Source organism: Berghia stephanieae, chromosome 1, assembly GCF_034508935.2.
Source record: "Berghia stephanieae isolate SIO BIC M18660-M18661 chromosome 1, UCSD_Bste_1.3, whole genome shotgun sequence".
Classification (NCBI taxonomy): Eukaryota; Metazoa; Mollusca; class Gastropoda; order Nudibranchia; family Aeolidiidae; genus Berghia; species Berghia stephanieae.
Window position 1 is genome coordinate 66,148,077 of NC_088360.1, and position 20,994 is coordinate 66,169,070.

The 20,994-nt window shown below is 35.4% G+C and overlaps 1 protein-coding gene across 2 annotated transcripts in view; it reads right to left on the minus strand.

Annotated features, from left to right (window-relative positions):
- The window catches only part of LOC144979751 (orexin receptor type 2-like), a 218,224-nt gene that overhangs the window by 78,206 nt on the left and 119,024 nt on the right, over nt 1-20,994 (minus strand). For both annotated transcript variants that reach the window (XM_078926750.1, XM_078926740.1), the window contains exon 4: nt 17,495-17,643. In XM_078926750.1, coding sequence (XP_078782876.1) covers nt 17,495-17,643 — 149 coding nt within the window. The remainder of the gene's footprint in view (nt 1-17,494; nt 17,644-20,994) is intronic.

Below are 20,994 nucleotides of genomic sequence, written 5' to 3' on the forward strand. Positions count from 1 at the left end.
GCCAAAATTTGCCCCCTTGAGGTGTCATAAGAAAAGGAAAAAGTCACTTGGAGATAAATCAGAACAGAAAGGGGTGAGGGGGGGGGGGGGGCGGGGGCGTAATTTGAGGAGCTGTCGGATGGCGGAAGACTTCTGGAAAGGTTTGTACAGGTCTAAGGGCCTCCGGGTGGCTTGAGAATGCTTTAGATGACCTCCAGACGGCTCTCCTGGGGCACCGGACGGTTCCGGAATGCTCCGGACGGCTTTTAGTAGGACCGATTATCTGCAAACAAAATATCAGCTTCGCTGCCAAGGGGTTAAAATGCCTGCACGACACACGTCCGTGACACTCCTATGTACTGCGACGTCAGGAGACCCGTCTCTCTTTCAGCTTCCCCCATGTCCCCTCCCCTCATCCCTCCAATCTCGGAAGTTCCTGATGTATGTGAATTGTTTTCTCTCTCGTTCAATTATTACCAAGACATCGGGCAGCTTGTTTACAATTGGATGTGAATTGGTTTACAAGCGATTCAGTTCCGAGTTCCAATGTGTTGCTTTACCGCAAGGGTCTTGCGGTCATCCAGTTGTTCCCGTGTCCCGCCACAGCTCTAGTTGATACACTTTGTGGACAGGCACTGCGAGCCTATTCATTAATGTTGGTGGAGACAGCATCAGTTCCAGTAAAGAACCAAATCCAACCTTTAAACTTTTGTATACTCCGTTACAACTCCCATGCGCACGGACTATCGCAAAGTTACGAAATGTGGTGCCGTGATATTTTGCATATGTTAAGTGACATTAAGAAATTTGAATACCGATTGTGACAGACCAAACAGTTTTCTCATAATGCCGATTTCCTTTTATCTTTTCATCGTTTGCAATAAAATATGATTCAAACTTTAAAATGTTTACAGTTATGGTTTATTGATTCTCTTTAAGTGGTGTTGCTTAACAATAATTTTGGGTTGTTTGAAATATTCTAATAATAGATAGCTTTTATCTTGTATTTCATAGCGTTTATACTTAATCTCTCCCTTGGTGGACAACGGCGATATAATATATTGGGTTCTTATACAATTTTCGGACAAAGACATTGATGCCAAATACCAGAGGGATCCTCCAAACTTTTACGCCCGTCTCCCACAGGACGAGGAGAAAAGACATAACGGCAGTCCAAGTGTTGAGCATGACAGCTCATAACGGTCTGACAGGACATGTCACGAAATTCCAGTGATCACCCATCGAGTACACTACGTGTTCGCCATTCTTGAATTATGTTCACTGGAGGGCGCTTTGAATGTAATAATGTGAAATATCACTGAATCTAAACGTCTTTAATACCATATTCCATGTAAGTTTTGTACAGTATAACCTTTCAAAGGAACGGCAATTTTAAAATACAAGAGGTGCAGAATTTAATTGACATAATTATTTTAGACCTCTGCCCTCCGAGAACCTGATTGTGTACCATAATGGTATTCCCGCATGACATGAAGAAGAATTCCGCGCTTGCCTCTAGTGTCGAGCGGAAGTCTCGATGATACCTCAAGTCATCGGCCACCAACACTCAAAACTTCCCGAACTTGATGACCAAGGAAAAGTCGGGAATTCCCGAGAAGTAGCACTTCAACTGAGCTTTGGATGGCTTTTTTGTATTAAAACTTAAAATACATTAAATAAATTCACTTTGTATAATAATAAAACATTGATACCTATAACCATTTTGATCTATTTACGACGTTTGTGTTTTGTTAGCTGTTTAAAATATGATATAACGTCAATACCCAATACCAATGACTAGGTATTGAATGAAAGCACCGATGACTAGAGCGATTCTCGAGACTTTTTTGAGTCTCGAGACTCAAAAAAGCATCGAGACGCAAAAAAGTCTCGAGCTTCGCTGGAATCATCGCCGACGAGAGAGGGGTGAACAATGCAGATAGTACACATTGTTAGTAACGCGTGCGTCGCTCGCGCAGTATAGTCTCGAGACTCGGGACTCGGGACTCAATACGAGAAGCGTCGATGACCAAGATTCTCGAGACGAGAAAAGCATCGAGAACTAAGTGGAGGTCGGGAAGTTCTCAGTCGTCGATGACCTGACTTCTCAAAACCTAAAGCATCGTTGACCTTTTGGTGACCCGGATGCCCTCCCCTACTTGCCTCTGGAGAAATATTTGTATTACATTTTCTTCATTGTGACAAATTTGCATGTTTAACCCATATTTTGTATCCGTTTTTATGAATAGAACAATCACAACAGCACGCTGCGCCTTTGGCTTCAAATATTAAATTGTAACGATTGTTTATGTCAAGTGTGTACAAAGTGTACTATTTCCTGTGCCATTTTGAATCAAGGGTGGCAATGTTAGTGAGTAGTGCACACGAATCTCGTGTAAAGTAAATTCCTGGTCATCCGGTGGGCGAGTTCAGTGATCGTTATCATAACAGAATTCATTGTCAATAATATTGCTAATGTAAAACATCAAAGTGCTCACTAATCCCAGATCCTTCGTTTTTTATATACCGTAAAGAAGAAAAATCCCAAAGTATGGTACCGTAAACGATGGAAAAAATTCGGGTTAAGTCACTAACAATTCTAGTGTTCGAGCCATTAAAATCCATCAGAAGGTTAGGAGACATACACGTCAACGCGTGCGCACGAGTTGTGGAACGGACTATAATACAAACACGAGTCACCATAAACACGTTTCAGCCATTTATGAATGTTTACGGGTGTGCATCTCTCCTTGCAGTAAGGATCTCAGTAGCGGTAAGCTATTTATGTGTGTGATTTCTTTGACCGACATATTTGAGTTGGGGTTCTTTCAAATGAGATAAATTAATATCAAGAAATAGCAGCTAAACAAAATATGGTGACCTAATAGAAGAATACATTATGCACATTATTGATGGATAATCTATACTGGTGAGTTCAATATACAATCGGAGATATTCAATAGGCGTCAAGACTTTTTAGTTCAGCGTAGTATAAGTGAGCAAATGTGAAGTCCCTCAGTTTGTTCCAGCTTTACTGGGGAACAGTTGCCGACGTAGAATAAAACGATGTTTTATTATAAAGAGACGCACTTTAAGAATAGCTTGGGCAGTGGTCTTGAATGTCTGACATGATCATAAAGGAGCGGCTATGTGGTCTAGAGGTAAGGCACTTGTCTTCGGATCGGATAGTACTGGGATCGAGGCCCGAGCGGCGCATAGTTGAGTCTTTGAAAAAGGCGTTTTTACTCGTTAACAGCTGTTATTTCTGTCCGAAAAATTGTAATATTAATAACAGGCGTCATATCTTGTCATATAAGTAAATGTTGCTGGTAGCTAGGGGCATCTTGTAAAGCGCTTTGAGCAAGTTAAGTAGATACTGCACTTTATAAAAGCTCAAATTTAAAAAAAAGAGAGATAGGATTGTAATTAGAGATAGCAACGCAGAAAAAGTCATTTCACTTGAAAACAATCTGATACGCTGTGTTTCCAGAAAGACGTGTATTTTTCTTTTGAAACAAAAATTATACCCAGCTAATGCGCGTAAGTTCACCTTTGTTATATCTGAATAAGGAATGAATAAATGACTACTGATGTCGAACATCTTTACAATATGCGCGTGGACGGAGAGTTCAAAAATATCTAGCGTCTTGCTAATAATAATATAATATTACGTCTTCACGATACTACCCATTTAGGGGTTTCAGCCACACAGTCCTGTCATCTCATTCATAATTCATTCTCTCTTGAAACTTGAAAAGTCTAAAACTATATCTGATTAACACTCCTTCGCATTTTCTGTTCCGACTGCGTGGACTTTGTTAACCGCTTACACTTGTAATTGTTAGACTTTTAATATCATTTAATAACTTCTGAACAATCAAAATATGATATATCTAGTACTTCTTTTTCGTAAAAAATCATATGGTGAACCCGCAATATTTGCAGAGACATAAAGGCTATTACGAACGGCAATCATCTACTCTGTACAAATAAATAATTAAAAAAAAATAAAGATAGAAGTTTTTTTTGTTAAATGATGAAAAGTTTTTCAAAAAAGATCCCCCAAAACAACAACAAACAAACGTGGTAAACAAAGACTAATGAAAATGATAAAGAATTATAAACTATGATAACAATGATAAAAATACATACCAATGTTGTTGTTTTTTTTATTGGACAATAAAATAAATGTTTAAAACTTATTTCAAAGTATCAAACATATCTAACAACTATAACAACAATGAAAACGATGTTTTTTTTTAAATACAATTAAAAAAAAAAAATAAATGTCCAGACCGGGATTCGGACGCAGTATCTTAACGTCGAGTCGGAGAGCTACACCACGGAGCCACCTAGCTAATTACGATATTTAATCATGACTTTCTAAAAACATATTTCATATTTATTGCTTCTTCTACCTTGTAATTTTAAATTTCGGAAACAATTAACACAGGTCGACAGGAATCGGGTAGAACTTGAGAGCTTGGCCGGGGGGGGGGGGGGGGGGTGTAACAAATCTTGCATTTTGATTGGTCGGGGCATCAATAGAGATTTAAAATTGCGTCACCAAAGACTGAGTATTACGATATAGCAGATTGTATTCGTAGTATTATTACTATTATTATTATTATTATTATTATTATTATTATTATTATTGAACGTATAGATGTTATTACGATTGTTGTATTTTTGTGTGGTGTATCAGTTTATTTTTTGGTTCCATTTACCTTTTTATTTTTTTTATTTTTTTTTCCACTTTCATGTATGTTGGCATCACATTGTTGATTTATTGGCGAAAGCCTAAGATTGAATAAACTTTGAAACTTTTCGTATTAATTTGAGTCAATGGATGATAGAATTAGCCTAAAATATATAGGATGGCTTGCAATATGTATTTAAAAAATAGTTTAATGATTTTTAGATTTGCCAGAATAGTAATAGATAAGCCAACATCATAACTTCTGTAAAATATATGCACTTTCCAAATACGAAAGTGCTCAAACTATTTCATGATAGAGTGAGGTAGTGACTTTACTGGCGTTAGTTCTGATTTGATGAATTTTCCCTTCTTGATGAAATTAACAGGACACGAAGTTAAAATGCGTCGATACGTTTATCTTTACAAATCAAATTTATAGCGATACATCTACTATAATATGCAATGCACGTCAATATTTTTAAAAAGAACATAATATAATTTTCCTAAACATTTTGAAGAGGTAATTACAGATATTTAAAACATTTTATCGTGCCAGGTTCTGTTAAACAAAAATAAACATTCATCTCATTAAACTTTCCTTCAAATTGATAAAAGTCTTTTCTGGTGCTGTGGGTAATAAAGCACATTGTCGACCATGCATTGAAACATTGAAATAAAAACAATATCGATTTTTATATCCGCCTGAATGAAAGTCGGAAGCACCAAGAATGAAATCTTGAAACTTAGGCTGGAAGCCAATGTGAAAATATGGCATCGAGTGGCCATCTGTTTTATATATAGCGCAACCCCCCCCCCCCCCCCCCCCCCCCCAGCCTCCCCAAGGCGAACCAATCTAGATAACGTTTAACATTTGTACGACATAATATAAGACATAAAAGAGTGCGATGAAACAATAGGTGCATAACGAAGCCCATTTTTAAAACATAGCGGCATGACAATATTATAATAAATACCCATCAATGTCCATGAAAGAGTCATCAGTGATCACCAGATCACTGTAAAACATTGTCAAAGTACCTTTTCATATTCTGGCTTCAATACCTTTGGGTCACATAATATATCTAAGATGACTTCTCTCAAATCTCACACATCTTTTCAAAAAGACCTAAACTTGACACCTAGTTTTATAAACTAATCAAAATATGGGGTGAAAGGGAAAGAGAGAGAGAGAGAGAGAGAGAGAGAGAGAGAGAGAGAGAGAGAGACAGACAGAGAGAGAGAGAGAGACAGAGAGAGAGACAGAGAGAGAGAGACAGAGAGAGAGACAGAGAGAGAGACAGAGAGAGAGAGAGAGAGAGAGAGAGAGACAAGAAGAGAGAGAGAGAGAGAGAGAGAGAGAGAGAGAGAGAGAGAGAGAGAGAGAGAGAAAGAAATGAAGAATTTTAAAGAGGAGTTACAGAGATGGGTTTGTCGTTGATTTGTTCCTTTGTTTTGTTGAATTATAAATAGACAACACGTTGTTTGTTTTTGTTTTTAGGGGTTTTACGGCACTTGCAACACATTAGGTCATATCAACGCCAGTAAAAAGGAAGAAAATGGGATAGTAAAAAGTTCTAGAATTACAATTAAAGCACCCAAGAAAAGGTAAGACATAGGGGAATTGATTCAAATAAGAAACAGGTGTAGATTCCAAGAGCACACTATCAAAGTACTTAGTTTAAGATCACTAAAAGTCTCATCCAGACACAAGCACAGATCCCCACTAAGAGGAATACACAAATGTTTTACAAATCGTATATAATATATAGAAAGCATTATACAATGCATAACAGAGAGATGATTTACAAGGGAAAAAATATCATCTCCCAAAACTAACTACACATTTGACTGTTTCCCTCTCAGCTAGAGTAGCCGGCTAGGAAAAAACCAAAGTAATCTCATTCCAAGACAAAGACAGAGAGTGAGTTGGAAGACAGATATAAGGGGATAGAAGACACAGTAAGTGCCTCCCTGCCCACTATGGGAGTCCAGGAACCCCACCCAGATAGACAACACGATGATATTAACAGTTAACAATAACCTATTTATTGTAAGGGTCGATTTTGAATTGTCAACAAACCTTACAACTTTTAAATGGGCGATACACATGCAGGTGGAATGTATGGCAAGCTTTCACAGAAATAGTTATTCAAAATCAGCATCCTGATTAATCATCTAAATTGTAAAAATAGGCGAAAGTGTCGTTGTCGGGTGGTTACGAGATAACAATATGCTATAAAAGTATTTAAAAATAAAAATAAAATACAATTCCCTTTATTCATCCCATAGGGAAAATTTGCCTTTAGGGTCTTTTCCAAGGGAAGAATAGGATAACTCAGACGTCGGCCGCAGTGAAGCGCCGCGGACTGAGCCAGGGCGATGGGACTTGCTTAAGGTAGTTGATATCACTCTGCATCAATGTTTTTAGACCGCTAATTGGATGATAAGTCATCACTTAAATCCTTCTATTAGAATATGCACGTTGAAGGTTACACACAAAATATTGTGTCCAAGTATGATTATCTGGCCAGCAGAACTGGTGAGTATTTTATATAAACGCATAACATCAATACGGTCTACCTGCACGGGAATCAACACAAAGCCACAAAGCTCAGACAGTTAGGAGCTTTAATTCGTGTACCTTAGTCCTTTTAATGGTTTATTTCGCCAAAATTCAATACATCCAATCCTGTATGAAATGACCTCCCACAAATGAGTACAGAACTATAACTATGCAGGGAGGGATTTAGATTTATAAACTAACATCCCGGTAAAGATGATCCATTATTAAGTCAGCTTCGAATAAAAGTAGATCCCGCCTTTATATTATTATTAATCTGAGCCCCTGCCTCTCCTAAAATAACCTACTGTGATTTACTGGTTTAGACCTAGGGGTACTGTTGTATTTCAGGTATGAAAAATGAACGGGCTATTTTTCACTTTTGTTGCCATGAAAAAAAAATCATGTTGGTTTGAAAGTATTTTTTCCATGAGAACAATGAGACCTGTAAATATCTACTTTGACTTTGACTTACTTCAGTTTTAGGTTTCTGCTTATTCCGATAATATAACACCCGTGTCATGACGTGGGTACAATTTGAAAAAAAAATAAAAATAAAATTTATATATAATAACAATATCTGTATCACAGACATGCTGTTGACACGACATGACAACTAACACGGAGTCTCACCACCGATTGTCATTATGTAGCCTGAAAAATAAAGGTTGTCACTATTATTTCCTCTTTGTTGAATAGTCAGATTTCATATGTGTGATTTCCATTGATCCTAACACACCCACATACGCAGACACACACGTACATTTACACATACACATACACATACATATAATGACTTCCAACATCTGAAGAGCAATTATATAGCGCAATATTCACTAAACGTGATCAAAGTGCTTTATAACAACAGCAACATTTAACATGTAGTACGAGACATGACACTTATTAGGCCATAGTGTAGTTTTTTTTTTCTCTCCGACAGAGACAATGTTGTCAACGATCAGGTACTCATTTTACAATTTCCCAAGAGGCACAAATCACGAAATGACTAAATGTGGTTGTGTTTGTATGTGAAGGCTATAAAATGAAATTTTGTCAAAACAGAATAATATGAATTTTGAGAATACTTTGGGCTTTGGATCAACATGAGTTTTCATAAAATATCCAGAGCATGAGTTTTCATAAAGTATCCAGAACTTGAGTATTCATAAAGTAACCAGAATTGGTGCCAACAAGAGTGTACTTAAAGTGGTATCGTATTAGATTGATGATCCGAATGAGGGACGTCAGAATGTGTGTGTATGTGTGCGTTTGCCTGTGTTATTTGTTTTTGTATGAAAACATGGTCAACAATTACGACCCGTTGAGTAAATCCGTTTCAGTGAATGGAATGAATAACCGTGGACATCAATAATGCATCATTAACCGTCGTACTTTGGAAAAACACGTCATTCAAAATTGGTCAAAACTCGTCCTCAAATTTCCATCGATATATGCGACCCTCATCTTGGCAAAAAGTCTCAAACCTGAGACTTCACGAAGTCCCAGGTTTGAGAGTTTTTGCCAAGATGAAGGTCACGAAGTCCAAGGTTTGAGAGTTTTTGAAAAATTAGAGGCGTTTAAATCGATCGATATTTGATGGACGAGTTTTCTGGCCAAATGTTTAATGACGTGTTTTTCCAATGAACGACAGTTAATACCAAATACTGTATTTTGAATCAGTGGCCAATCGATTGATGAGATTTAGATGATGTTGGCTATTGGAGTGTTTACACATTTCTAGAATTATTAATAACCTTCAGCTAAAACTGTTTACAGAAATTGAAGCCCTTAAATAGAAATAAAATTGACATATTATAGAATGAAAATAAAAGACGTTACTCAACTCTTTGTTGACAGCCATTTTAATGATTAATTCTCACTAAATCATATCAACCAGACTATAAAAGTTTAAGTTAACACGTCGTTTTGTAGATTGGTAGGTTATATCGGCTGTCGGATTTAGTGAGTATTTTGCATCAACTTATAGCGTCAATAAAAATTACCAAAAAGAAATACACAAAGAAAAACAAAACAAAACAAAAGAAACAGTTAAAAGAAATAAAATTCTAAACAAAACAAAACCAACATATGTATATTATTTGGTCACAGTTAGTATTGTATGGAATGATGATGTTTTTATAACGATTATTATTATTATTATTATTATTATTATTATTATTATTATTATTATTATTATTATTTTATTATTATTATTATTATTATTATTATATTATTATTATTATTATTATTATATTATTATTATTATTATATTATTATTATTATTATTATTATTATTATTATTATTATATATTATATTATTATTATTATTATTATTATTATATTTATTATTATCATTATTATTATTATTATTATTATTATTATTATTATTATTTTATTATTATTATTATATATTATTATTATTATTATTATTATTATTATTATTATTATTATTATTATTATTATTATTATTATTTATTATTATTATTATTATTATTATTATTATTATTATTATTATTATTATTATTATTATTATTATTATTATTATTATTATTATATATATATTATTATTATTATATTATTATTATTATTATTTGATATGCGCAGTATCAGAATGTGCTCAGAGGTGCTTTACAATAGCTTTTTGGTATCACACAAGCTCATTCATTCGACTACGAAATCAGCACAACAGTCACACACACACACACACACACACACACACACACATCTTGTTCGAAGTTCACATAAAATCACAAAAAGCAGAATGGAAAAGATTTGTTTTTAAATGCCGTTTGAAGACTGGTAAACTTTCACATTGTCGGGTTTTAGGTGGTAAAGAATTCCATATGATTGGAGCCGAAAATGCAAAAACACGCTCATCAAACTTTGTTCCTAAGATGTTTTTCTCCATTAGCGAAGAACGGATCGCAGAGATCGAATTGGTCCATATTCCCTCACAAGGCAATCAAGGTATTCATGTTATAGATGGCGAAGGCAATTGTAAGCAAAACATACGATTTTGTATATTGTTCTTTTCTATATTGGAAGCCAGTGTAGTGACTTAAGGACCGGTTTTATATGGTTCCAAGGCTTTGTCTTTGTAGCTATACGAGCAGCTTTGTTTCGCATCAACTGTAGTCTGTTCAACGATGTTTTTGGTAGGCCAAACAGGAGAGAATTACAATAATCCAAGCGGCTGGTACAAGGGCATGGATGAGTGTTTTGCATGTTTCGTCATCAATAACATTTCGTATTCTGCATATAATTTGGAGAGCGCTATGAACAGCCTGAAAGCACTTTGTTATGTGTGCACGCATGTCTAGATGAGTGTCAAAATAGACACCAAGATTTCGAACGACATTGGAGGTTTTAATAACAGATTCACCGAGGGACAGCGTGTTAATGAGTATATCCTTTCCTGTCTTTTTGAATACAATCAGCTCTGTTTTGTCCTCGTTGAATGTAAGCTTGTTGTTTGTCATCCATGATTTAACGTTATCTAGGCATGCCGCGAGTCCCTGTTTTGGTTCTTCGATATTTTTTGATGAAATGGGATTGATATATAAGTCACCTAGTCTATATTAATAGATACGTTGTTAAATACTATATGACACAATTATCAATTTACAATCAAGTAACTAGATGTATCTATTCGCTTGAATAAAACCGTCACTCAACAATTAGAAGAACGCATTGCTTATTGGAACAGAATGATGAATTCTGCTGACTAATTTAAACATAAAATCATCTAATGGGTAATATATATATATATATATATATATATATATATATATATATATATATATATATATATATATATATATATATATATCACGATGGGACCGTAGAAAAAAAATACATAAAAACTATTTCAAAATATAATCTGCGCGCCGTGATTGGAAATGATTGTCAAGATGACCGACAATTAGGAGTTCTTTAGATGTCATCTTCAGTTGAGGAAAGTTTATTTTTTCAAATTATTAATTTTCATGTGTTAAAAGTTCTGACCTGTCAAGCAATCTATCATGCACAACAATTTTTTCTTCTTTAAGAAGCTTATGAATTATGGTCGTAGTATAACTTAATTTCAAACATCTTTAGAGACTGTTCTTCATTACCTGATACTTCCATTTAATGTTAGTAATAATATAAATGTTTATATGATTTAATGCCATTGATTCCCAAACTGTCAAACTAGATATGTGTAAACAACATGGCATTGGTTGCTAAGAACTTTTGTATCTTATCTTGCGACATTGAGCGTGATCAATGAATGTTTGGGTGACAATGACAGCAAAAGTTTGGCCCTGGCTACAAGTTCTTTAGAAGGTACTTTGCATACATTACTCTACAGACTCAGGGAGGTACAAGTAGATCTGTGATATTGTAAGCGTACTAATGTAAACAAGACGTCATATTGCACTATTTGAAATGGAAATTTGGTTCCATATAGTTGCTGGGAAAATACAGTAAAGCGCACTGAACACGGAGAATCGGTTCAAATCTGTATTATATTATGGGTTTATATTTTATATCTCTCCAGGCAAAGAGACAAATAATAATCGAGAAGTAAGTCCGCAGTTCTGATATTTTTTACAAGTCCTACTTTTCAACTTACAGAGGCTGGAACAACTGCTTGTAATTCAAATCTGGTGGAAAGTCAGAATACAAAGTCATGTCCAAAGGGTAGCAAAAACAATTTTTGTCATGTATGAGAAACTGGGCAAATTCAAACAATGCGCCTCATTCATCTAAAGAGCAATGGCGTGGCGTGCTTAAAGTACAAGATGTTGCCAGAATCAGAAGAAAATGACATAAAACATGCTATGTTTGAAAATACAAAAGAAAGAAAAAATATTAAAGAAAAGACTTACTCAAATAAGTAAGAGGCGGTCTATACCATATTTCGGTTTTATTTCTTTTTTAAATGCTGAAATCCACTTTTAAAAGATGGAACCGGTGCCAGGCACCAAAATCAACCAATATAGCCACGCCCCTGTTATTAAAGAGCCATTTTTCTCATATTGAAACTATTTTGTTTGGATTGAATTAGTTTGTGATGTTTATAGCCTACTTGTCTTTTTACAAATGCAAGTCTTCAATTGAATCAATTCCCTGTGGCTTTAACATTAAATGATCCTACGGCTTGCCATGCCATGGTAGAGGCAATAGGGGAGGATACAATGTTGACAGATTGTATATCCATTGTTTGCTCACGCCTATTGCGTGACAAGTCTATCGATCAGTCAGGGGACGTCTCTGTAAGGGTAAGATCTAGATCATTTAATTTAAGGATGGGCAGGGAGTGGTCGGAGATGAGGAATCTATTTAAAAATAAGGGTTACAGATGAATATGTGAAAGATATAATATTATAGTGAAAAGCCTGTCTGTTCTTTTTTTAATACATTTGTCGTTGAGTAGTAGTATCGTTCGGCTACACTTCTATGTTCAAGGTATCAATCCAGGTTCTGAAGTCATCATCACATTTGTTGATGGTTTAAAATCCCCCTTCAAGTTTTGTCTCTGGGCAATCTAGTACGAGGTGGTTTGCATCTTGTGGTGCTTGGTTGCACTTTGGGCATGCTGGTGATTCTTGGAGCCCCCATTTGTGCATGTTGGCAGCTGTTCTTGTATGTTTTGACCGTAGTCTATTTGCAGCTACCCAATATTTTTTGGTTGATCCTGTAGACCTGGGAGACTTTTACAGGGATCTTCAATTAGTTCCCCTCCTGTTGGTTTATTCCTTTTCCATTCCTCGCACCAGGCTTCTTGCGTGTTGTAGTTTTCTATCTTTGATAGGTAGAAAGGTGAACGAGATTTTAGTCTTGATGTTGGGGGCGCAGTTTTGTATATGGTATTTGTCGTTGAAATAAAAATAAATAACTGCCGGCTATTTATAAAAGAGGAGGACAGTGTCTGGTTTAACAGATTATCAAATACTAGAAACTCATCTTATTGTAATCTTTTAATGCGTAACACATTCCAATTACTTCCAAAAGTGTGAGACAAACGATGTGTAATAGAGATATGGAAAGACTGAGCTATCCAGTCTGTCAAATGATTATATTTTTCATGTAATATTTTGTTTTGATTGTATAATTCGCACATGATCTGAGTTTTTAATGTTAACTAAATTGGATGGTCCAGCTTATCCTCTGGAGGGTAAGATTTATAAGGAGGAGAGGTACAACAAGAATAGACGGGAAAGAAAATAAATAAAAGGGATGTAATTAAGGATGAGATACAAAAAAACAACAAACTTATATTGTTGTTGCAGCAGCTATTTATGATGATGGTGATGCTGTTGCTGATGCTGCTGATGCTGCTGCTGCTGCTGCTGCTGCTGATGATGATGATGATGATGATGATGATGATGATGATGATGATGATGATGATGATGATGATTGTCACGATGGAATTTTGACATGACACATTACCGTTCATTACGCTTTCAGCAGCGGTGTGTTTATTGGGCTGACCACGCAAATATCTCCCTTGCCTAATATGACACTTTGTGTACTTGCCCATTTATTATAGTAGTGGTGTGTTATTCTATAATAAAGTGATAAAAACCGAGTTAATTTTCTTTACATTCTCTCTGATTTACATACAACTACGGACAAAACTCCCTGCCAGTGACACGCCTAAGATTTGATGTTGGCAACTCAAGGACCCCACGATAGCAGAAGAGTTCCAAGCACAGACTGGAGGAAAGTTTGCGGCCCTATATCTTCGTGACAACGACATAGATACTATTACTATAGCACCGGTGATGTTCTGCGTACGACTGCAGAAGAGGTTTTGGAACAAAGAAGAAGAAAAAAATCAGACCATGGGTGACGATGATATATTGGAACTATGCGACAAAAGAAGAGAATTGAAGAGATTATTATTATTATTATTATTATTATTATTATTATTATTATTATTATTATTATTATTATTATTATTATTATTATTATTATTACTACTACTACTTTTGAGATGAAAAGTTATCAAAAACTCCTGCGGGTGCCGTATACAGAACGAAGAACCAATAAAGACGTACTGGAAGAAGTGCAAGATCGTGCAGGACAACAGGAACCCCTCATCACCACAGTTAGAAGAAGGAAACTGTCTTGGTTTGGCCACAATGTGAGGCATGAAGGTTTATGCAGAATGGTGATGGAGGGTACCACTTGAAGGAGGAAGACGAAGAGGAAGACAAAGGAAACTTGGATGGACAATATCAAGGACTGGACAGGAATGTAGATGGAAGAACTCTTGGAAAAGGCCAACAATAGAGAAGAATGGCGGAAAGTTCTGAGAGATGTATCCCGTGTATCCTCCCGACGTTCATCAGATCATGGGTTGAATGAATGAATGAAGGAAAATTTGATCAAACATTACAATATAATTGTTTATCGAGACTAATGCAGTCTTGGAATTCATGAGGCCGGCGTACCTATCATTTGTTTACTTCATGCCATCTGGGCGATAGCAGTATAATTATGTTACTTAAAATATTCATGAGTCTACACTCATAACGTTCACATAGTACACTATTTTACTAAATATTATTAGGCTTGTTAAGCCGTTTGTACTATTTGAACAGGTATGACTTTAGAACTGTCTGAGTAAACATTATCCATATTACAAGATCAGGGCTTAACTTTTAAATATAATGTATAATATTTACTGTAGCCCCTATAAACCACTGTCTAGGGCAAACAATTCCCACAGACAGGCCATGGAATATTAATACGGAGAAATATGACGTCATGTATATATTTATCATATCAAATCAGATTTCAATCCGTTCATAGTGTTGACTAGGAGGAGCAGTCCAACCTGACACCATTGCATCAACCGGCACCCAACATGAACGACATGAGAGACAGCCAGACCGGCTAAGCACCTCGGCTTCCACAAAGATAAGCTTCGCAAAACTTAGCAAATATTGTGGCTTTATTAAGTGCCCATTGATGTAAACTAAACAATAAAAATATGTAAATACGTACATTAATATCATAAAAAAGAATAAATCAGACTTACATTTATTGTCAAGTATAAGTGGGACTGGTACTTGTTTTATTCATTACTTATTTCATTGTAAAGGTTATATCCTTATACAGCTATACGGGCCGTGAATCATTGCTGTTTAATGTTTCGTGTAATGTGTAACGGGGAAAATCATAGGTCTGTAGGATTTGCAGGCCTCTATTAAATTAATCTTAATTAATAGGGCGATTCTGTGTGTGCAGAAGCTGACAACTTATGTAAAAGGCACGAGTGGTTTGGAAGATTACCACTTAATTCTTTTCTTCAATGGTTACGAAATGAATCTGACGATATTTTGCAGTATGTTATGCATATTTGACAATACCATCACCATTTTCAAACTTTCATATCAGAAACAATAAAAGGATAATAACCTGTTAATGTTTTTTCTCAAGTGGGCAGGTAATAAGATGAAATGGGGAAAAAGAATTAATGAAAAAGACAGAAACCAACAAAATTCACTTGTACTAGAGAATCTATGAAAACCATACACAATGTCCATTGAACAAGCCTGCACAATAGCATTTGGAAATCACTTGATCAAATGGAATTCTTTGTTCCAGTTTTGAACAGTTACCCATCATTAATCTCAATACATATTTAAGATTTGAAGTGTTTTCAAGTGTATATATAAAAATAGGGGAGGGTTCATTACCTTGAAAATGTATTGTATCAATTTCTCCTATTTGACTTTCAAAGAACAAAGACGGATCAGACATTAGGAGCACTTTATAAATGCATCGTCTCTATAGCAGCAAAAAATAATAATGATTTGAAATTATGCTATTTCATGTACTTGTGAAATTGCCATCTTCTATCAACATCTGGTAACTCAATACGAATAATTGAATATGGAACATATTTTATGTAAGGATTTAAATGAAAAGAAACTTACTTTTTAAACAATTCATTTCAAGTTTATTCAGATCGTAAATAAGCATTGTACCACAGTAAATATAATGGACGACACGCTGTTTAACAAAGCGCTTTGTCTTTAATTTTCCACATTTTTGCCTTTTTTGAACGTCAGACTTTATTACATTTAGTTTGGTGATATTGTCTTAATTTTACGTGAAAAACAGCAATATATTTGTTATTGTCAGTGACGAGTTTATTCTACATCTTCACGATAAACATAATTTATAAAAACCAGGCAAAGCAGATAGGAAAGTAAAAGAAAAAAAAATCATCCCAATAAAATGAGCAATCCTCGATTGCCATTATTAATATTGGAATTATTATTTTTACTGAATCTTTCTACTTCTTTGTATGGCACTGTATCCTAGCCAAGTTACTTTTATGTCTCGTTGGAGCTTTTAGATTCTAAACAGGGGACTTTTGAGGTTACAACCAAATTTTTTTGTGTTTTGGTCTTAATGAATGTCAAAAGAAATATTTATTCAATTGTTATAGTTGAAATGATCGCAAATCTCTGGCTTGTTGATGATCTTGTGAAAGGTACTTAATACACATCACTTAACTCCTGTACCAGATTGCAGGTAGTGATGGTTCTCTTAACCAGTTAACAGCTGTACTCTGGAAAGGCTAGCATTTAAAAATTATGCCAGAAAACTCGTCCTTCAAAAATCGATCAATTAAGATCGTAAAGTCCCAGGTTTGAGAGTTTTTGCCAAGATAAGTGTTATTTAAATTGATCGATAGGGTAAGATTTATAATGAGGAATAGACGGGGAAGAGAATAAATAAAAGAGATGTAATTAAGGATGAGATAAAAAAAAATGCTTCTTACTGCTTCTACTGTTGTTGCGGCTGCTGTTAATGATGATAATGCTGCTGCTGCTGATGATGATGATGATTATGATGATGATGATGATGATGATGACGACGACGTCGACCATTTGATCGATAGTTGAAGGACGAGTTTTCTGGCCAAATCTTTATTTACGAGTTTTGCCAATGTGCAGTAGTTAACTCGTTAATAGTTTGTAAAAACACAAGTACAAAATGGCGACTTATCTCTTAACGGTTTGTACAGTGAGGACAGATTAAAAGTGGTTGTTCATGTCCTGCGTGGGGAATGAATGAAACAATGTAAATAACTTGGGAAAATGGAAGTCGTGGGAATGAGCTTGACATAAAACAATATTATTCGTTGATCAATTTGAATTCCTTGGGGTTTTTTATTTGCTTGTTTTTTCACAAATGTCTCTATATTTTTATACTCGGTAAGTAATGAGGACAAGACTGTTTTTGCTCACCTGTCATGACGTCTCCAGGTATACCGTTGGTCCACAGGACAGTGACAATGTTAAAGTAGGTGAACACCATCAGGGCCATAGGGAAGACAAAGAACATGAGAGCAAGGATCAACTGATACACTCCAGTGCTTAGTTTGCTCCAGCTCGGTCTGAAAAAATAAATTTGAAACGTTTTTTTTTCTTTCGGAAAGCCGGATACTGTCCCTCAAAGTTAGATATTTAATTACGTGATCATCATAGTCTCTATATTATATTTCTGAACGAGCCTTTCCGCGCGATATCGTTGGATGCCTCCGTGAAGGCATTCTAAGAAGACAAAAAGATAAATCTCTGAGGTCAGCTGGAATCTCATCTCATGTAGTTCCATATCTGAAGCAGACGTCGGAGGTCATCTTCCGCCAAGCTGATCTATCTCTTGCCAATTCTATTAAAGCAGCGCCACCTTTCTCAGCTTCATCTGTCCAAGTTCTTATCCCTTTCAAATACGTTATTCTTTGTTTTCCTCTTATTCTTTTCCCATTCATCTTTCCAGTCAAGGCGAGTATTTCCAAACCGGGGTGGCGGATAATGTGTCCTAAAAATTCCATTTGGCGTTTGATGATTTTTGTTATCAGTGATCTTTTTCTGTTTGCCATTTCTAAAATTTCTTCATTTCTTTTCCTTTCCATCCATGACACCCTCATCATTCTTCTGTAAAACCACATTTCCACTGCCTCCAGTCTTTTAACCATGGTCTTGTTTATGGTCCAGCTCTCACAACCATATAGCAGCACAGACAGTACATAGCAATCCAGGACTTTGCTTTTTGTTTTCATGCTAATATTCCTGTTTTTCATAATTGTATGCAGCTGGTTGAATGCATTCTTCGCCATACCTATTCTTTTCTTTATTTCACAATCTGATTTTCCATTGAAGCCTAAATATTTGAAACATTCAACTTGTTGTATTGTTTGTCCTCTGCTTGTTATTACACAGGCTGGAATACCTAACCCAAATTAAAACAAAACAGAAATGCCTCAGGTTGGGATCTTCTGGCTCTCAGTGCAATTATTAAAACTCTCTCAATTACTAAACTACACGATCACATCACCTCCTCTCTATTCTCTTTTTCATTGAGTGATACTAAGCTGCTAAAAGCTGTGGATTGTAAAAATTTAAAGAAAAAATATGAATAAAACAGCCTCGATAAAGAGCAAATATCAAATAGGGATAAATTTCTCTGCCATCTATCTGCATTTTAAGTGATATATTGTTTTTATTATTGTTATGGGGCGTTTGCGTCTAAAACGTTCCGTGTTTGATATTTTGCATTTTTTTTTCTGCAGCTGTTATTTTCATTACTTTCTACTTCATAATTTCAATGAGTGAGATTACCCCCACATGATAAAAAGTATTCAGCCCAATGTGTTAAGTAAAGTTGTGTTCGTTAGGATTGGCGTCGCTATGGTGACCGTGAAGACACTGTCTTAGAGTCCCAGATTTGAGAGTATTGAAGGAGATTTATGGCCAACATTATTAAAATGCTCACAACATCCGCCAGCCTAATATAACGTACCAAAACACACAACAATGTTTAACTTGAAAAGTTTATCGTCGGAATTTAGTGAGAACTGCTCATAAAAATGGGTAGCTAAAACCAATAATAAAGAGCTGAGTGACGTCAATTTCGTTCTCTCTATATACATTCAAGTTTGGGTTTTTGCGCAGTGTTAATATTTATAACCTTAAGGAAATTAATTTGACACACATGTGTGACCCAAGCCTCAATCTGGCCTTCTTACAAGCTAAGTAGGGATAATGTAATCTAAAGAAAACTATTAGTGAAGTTACGACACATCACTGCGAAAAAGGCAATACATGTCTTGAATGAATATTTCTCAAATGTTTTCGTGATTAAAAAGTTTCTGATATGTCTTCTATAGATATTAAGAGTGGAATGATTCATTTGAATGGCATCGATGTATAAGTTTATAGTGTTAAGAACAATTGCTATAGTTAGATAATTTTAAAAATTATGGATAGGATCGCCTTCATTATTTTTTAAAGGCTATTTGTCTACAACTCTCAATTATTTATAACAAATATCCAGCAGAAGGAAATGTTCTAAATTATTTGAAAATGGCTCATGTAACTGTAATTTATATATTTTTTAAATGATGCCGAAACGATACTAGTAACACCGGCCGATAAGTCTTAGTCGTATATAATGTAAATTGTTTGAATCTATTATAAAAGATCAAATTCTTAATTTTCTCGAAACCTATAAGTTTAGTGCTTGTCAACATGTGTTCCAACGCCAAAGATCATGTGACACCCAATTACTGCAAGTAATGGAGGATTTCTCCAAAAGTATGTATGATAGAAATACAAATGACATCATATATCTGAACTTTTGTAAAGCTTTTGACTCGGTACCTCACGAGAGACTGTTCATAAAATTAAAGGCTTGTGAGATAGGGTGTATTAGGTAATTCCTTACAAATAAAAGCCAGAGGATTATTGTAGGAAATGAACTTTTAAACTTGAGACCTGTCACAACAGTCAGTGCTCCCCGGGGCACTGCTTGGGGCCCCTTCTGTTCATTTTAAATTGAGCTTTTTAAAGCTTTTATATTGCACAATATCCACTAATCGTGCTCAAAGCGCTTTACAAAGGGTCCCTGGCCAACAGCAGCAAAAGTTAACATTTAGGACGGGACATGACACCTGCTTGGCGATAATACGATTTTTATCGGACAGAGACAACGCTGTTAACAGTCAGGTACTCCTTTTGCACCTGAGTACGGTGAGAGAATGTGAGTAAAGAGCCTTTCCAAGGACTCAACTATGCGCCGAGCGAGGCTTGAACCGAGGACCTTCCGATCCGAAAGCGAGTGTCATACCACAAGACCACATAGCCGTATATACATATAATGATTTAATGGAAGTTCCCAAATCAGCGTGTAAAATATACACTGATTACACTTAAAGTTACTCATCGTCTTTGAATAATAAAGTTTGACAAAAAGACGTATATTCACTCTTGCATTGGTCCGAGAAATAGCAATATAATTTAACAAATCAAAATGTAAAGTTCTACATATTGGTAAAACAAATTCCTTACATATTAATTATACTGGTGTCAATAAAACAAATCTCTTACTTTTGTAGAAATAGAAAAAGATGAGGAGTGATGTTTGACCATGCATTAATAGGATTCAAAAGTCGTAACGTCACTTCCTTCATAATGACGCATGGTAACTTAGCAACACTGGCTCTAAACTATCGGAACAATGGCGGACGCCGTATGAAATATTTCTCCAGCGAGCATAAAAGCGTATCCAGAGGAAAAAAAAACATAAACTTGATCATGTGGTGATGGTGACTTTTACACATTCTGGTCACAAGACATGTGAAAAGTTATAGCCAGCTTGAAGAATAAAAAGTAATGATTTTCTTTGTTTAGAACCAAGATGGCCGCCGTTGCCAGGCGGCGTGACATCAGACTACTGAATCCAATTT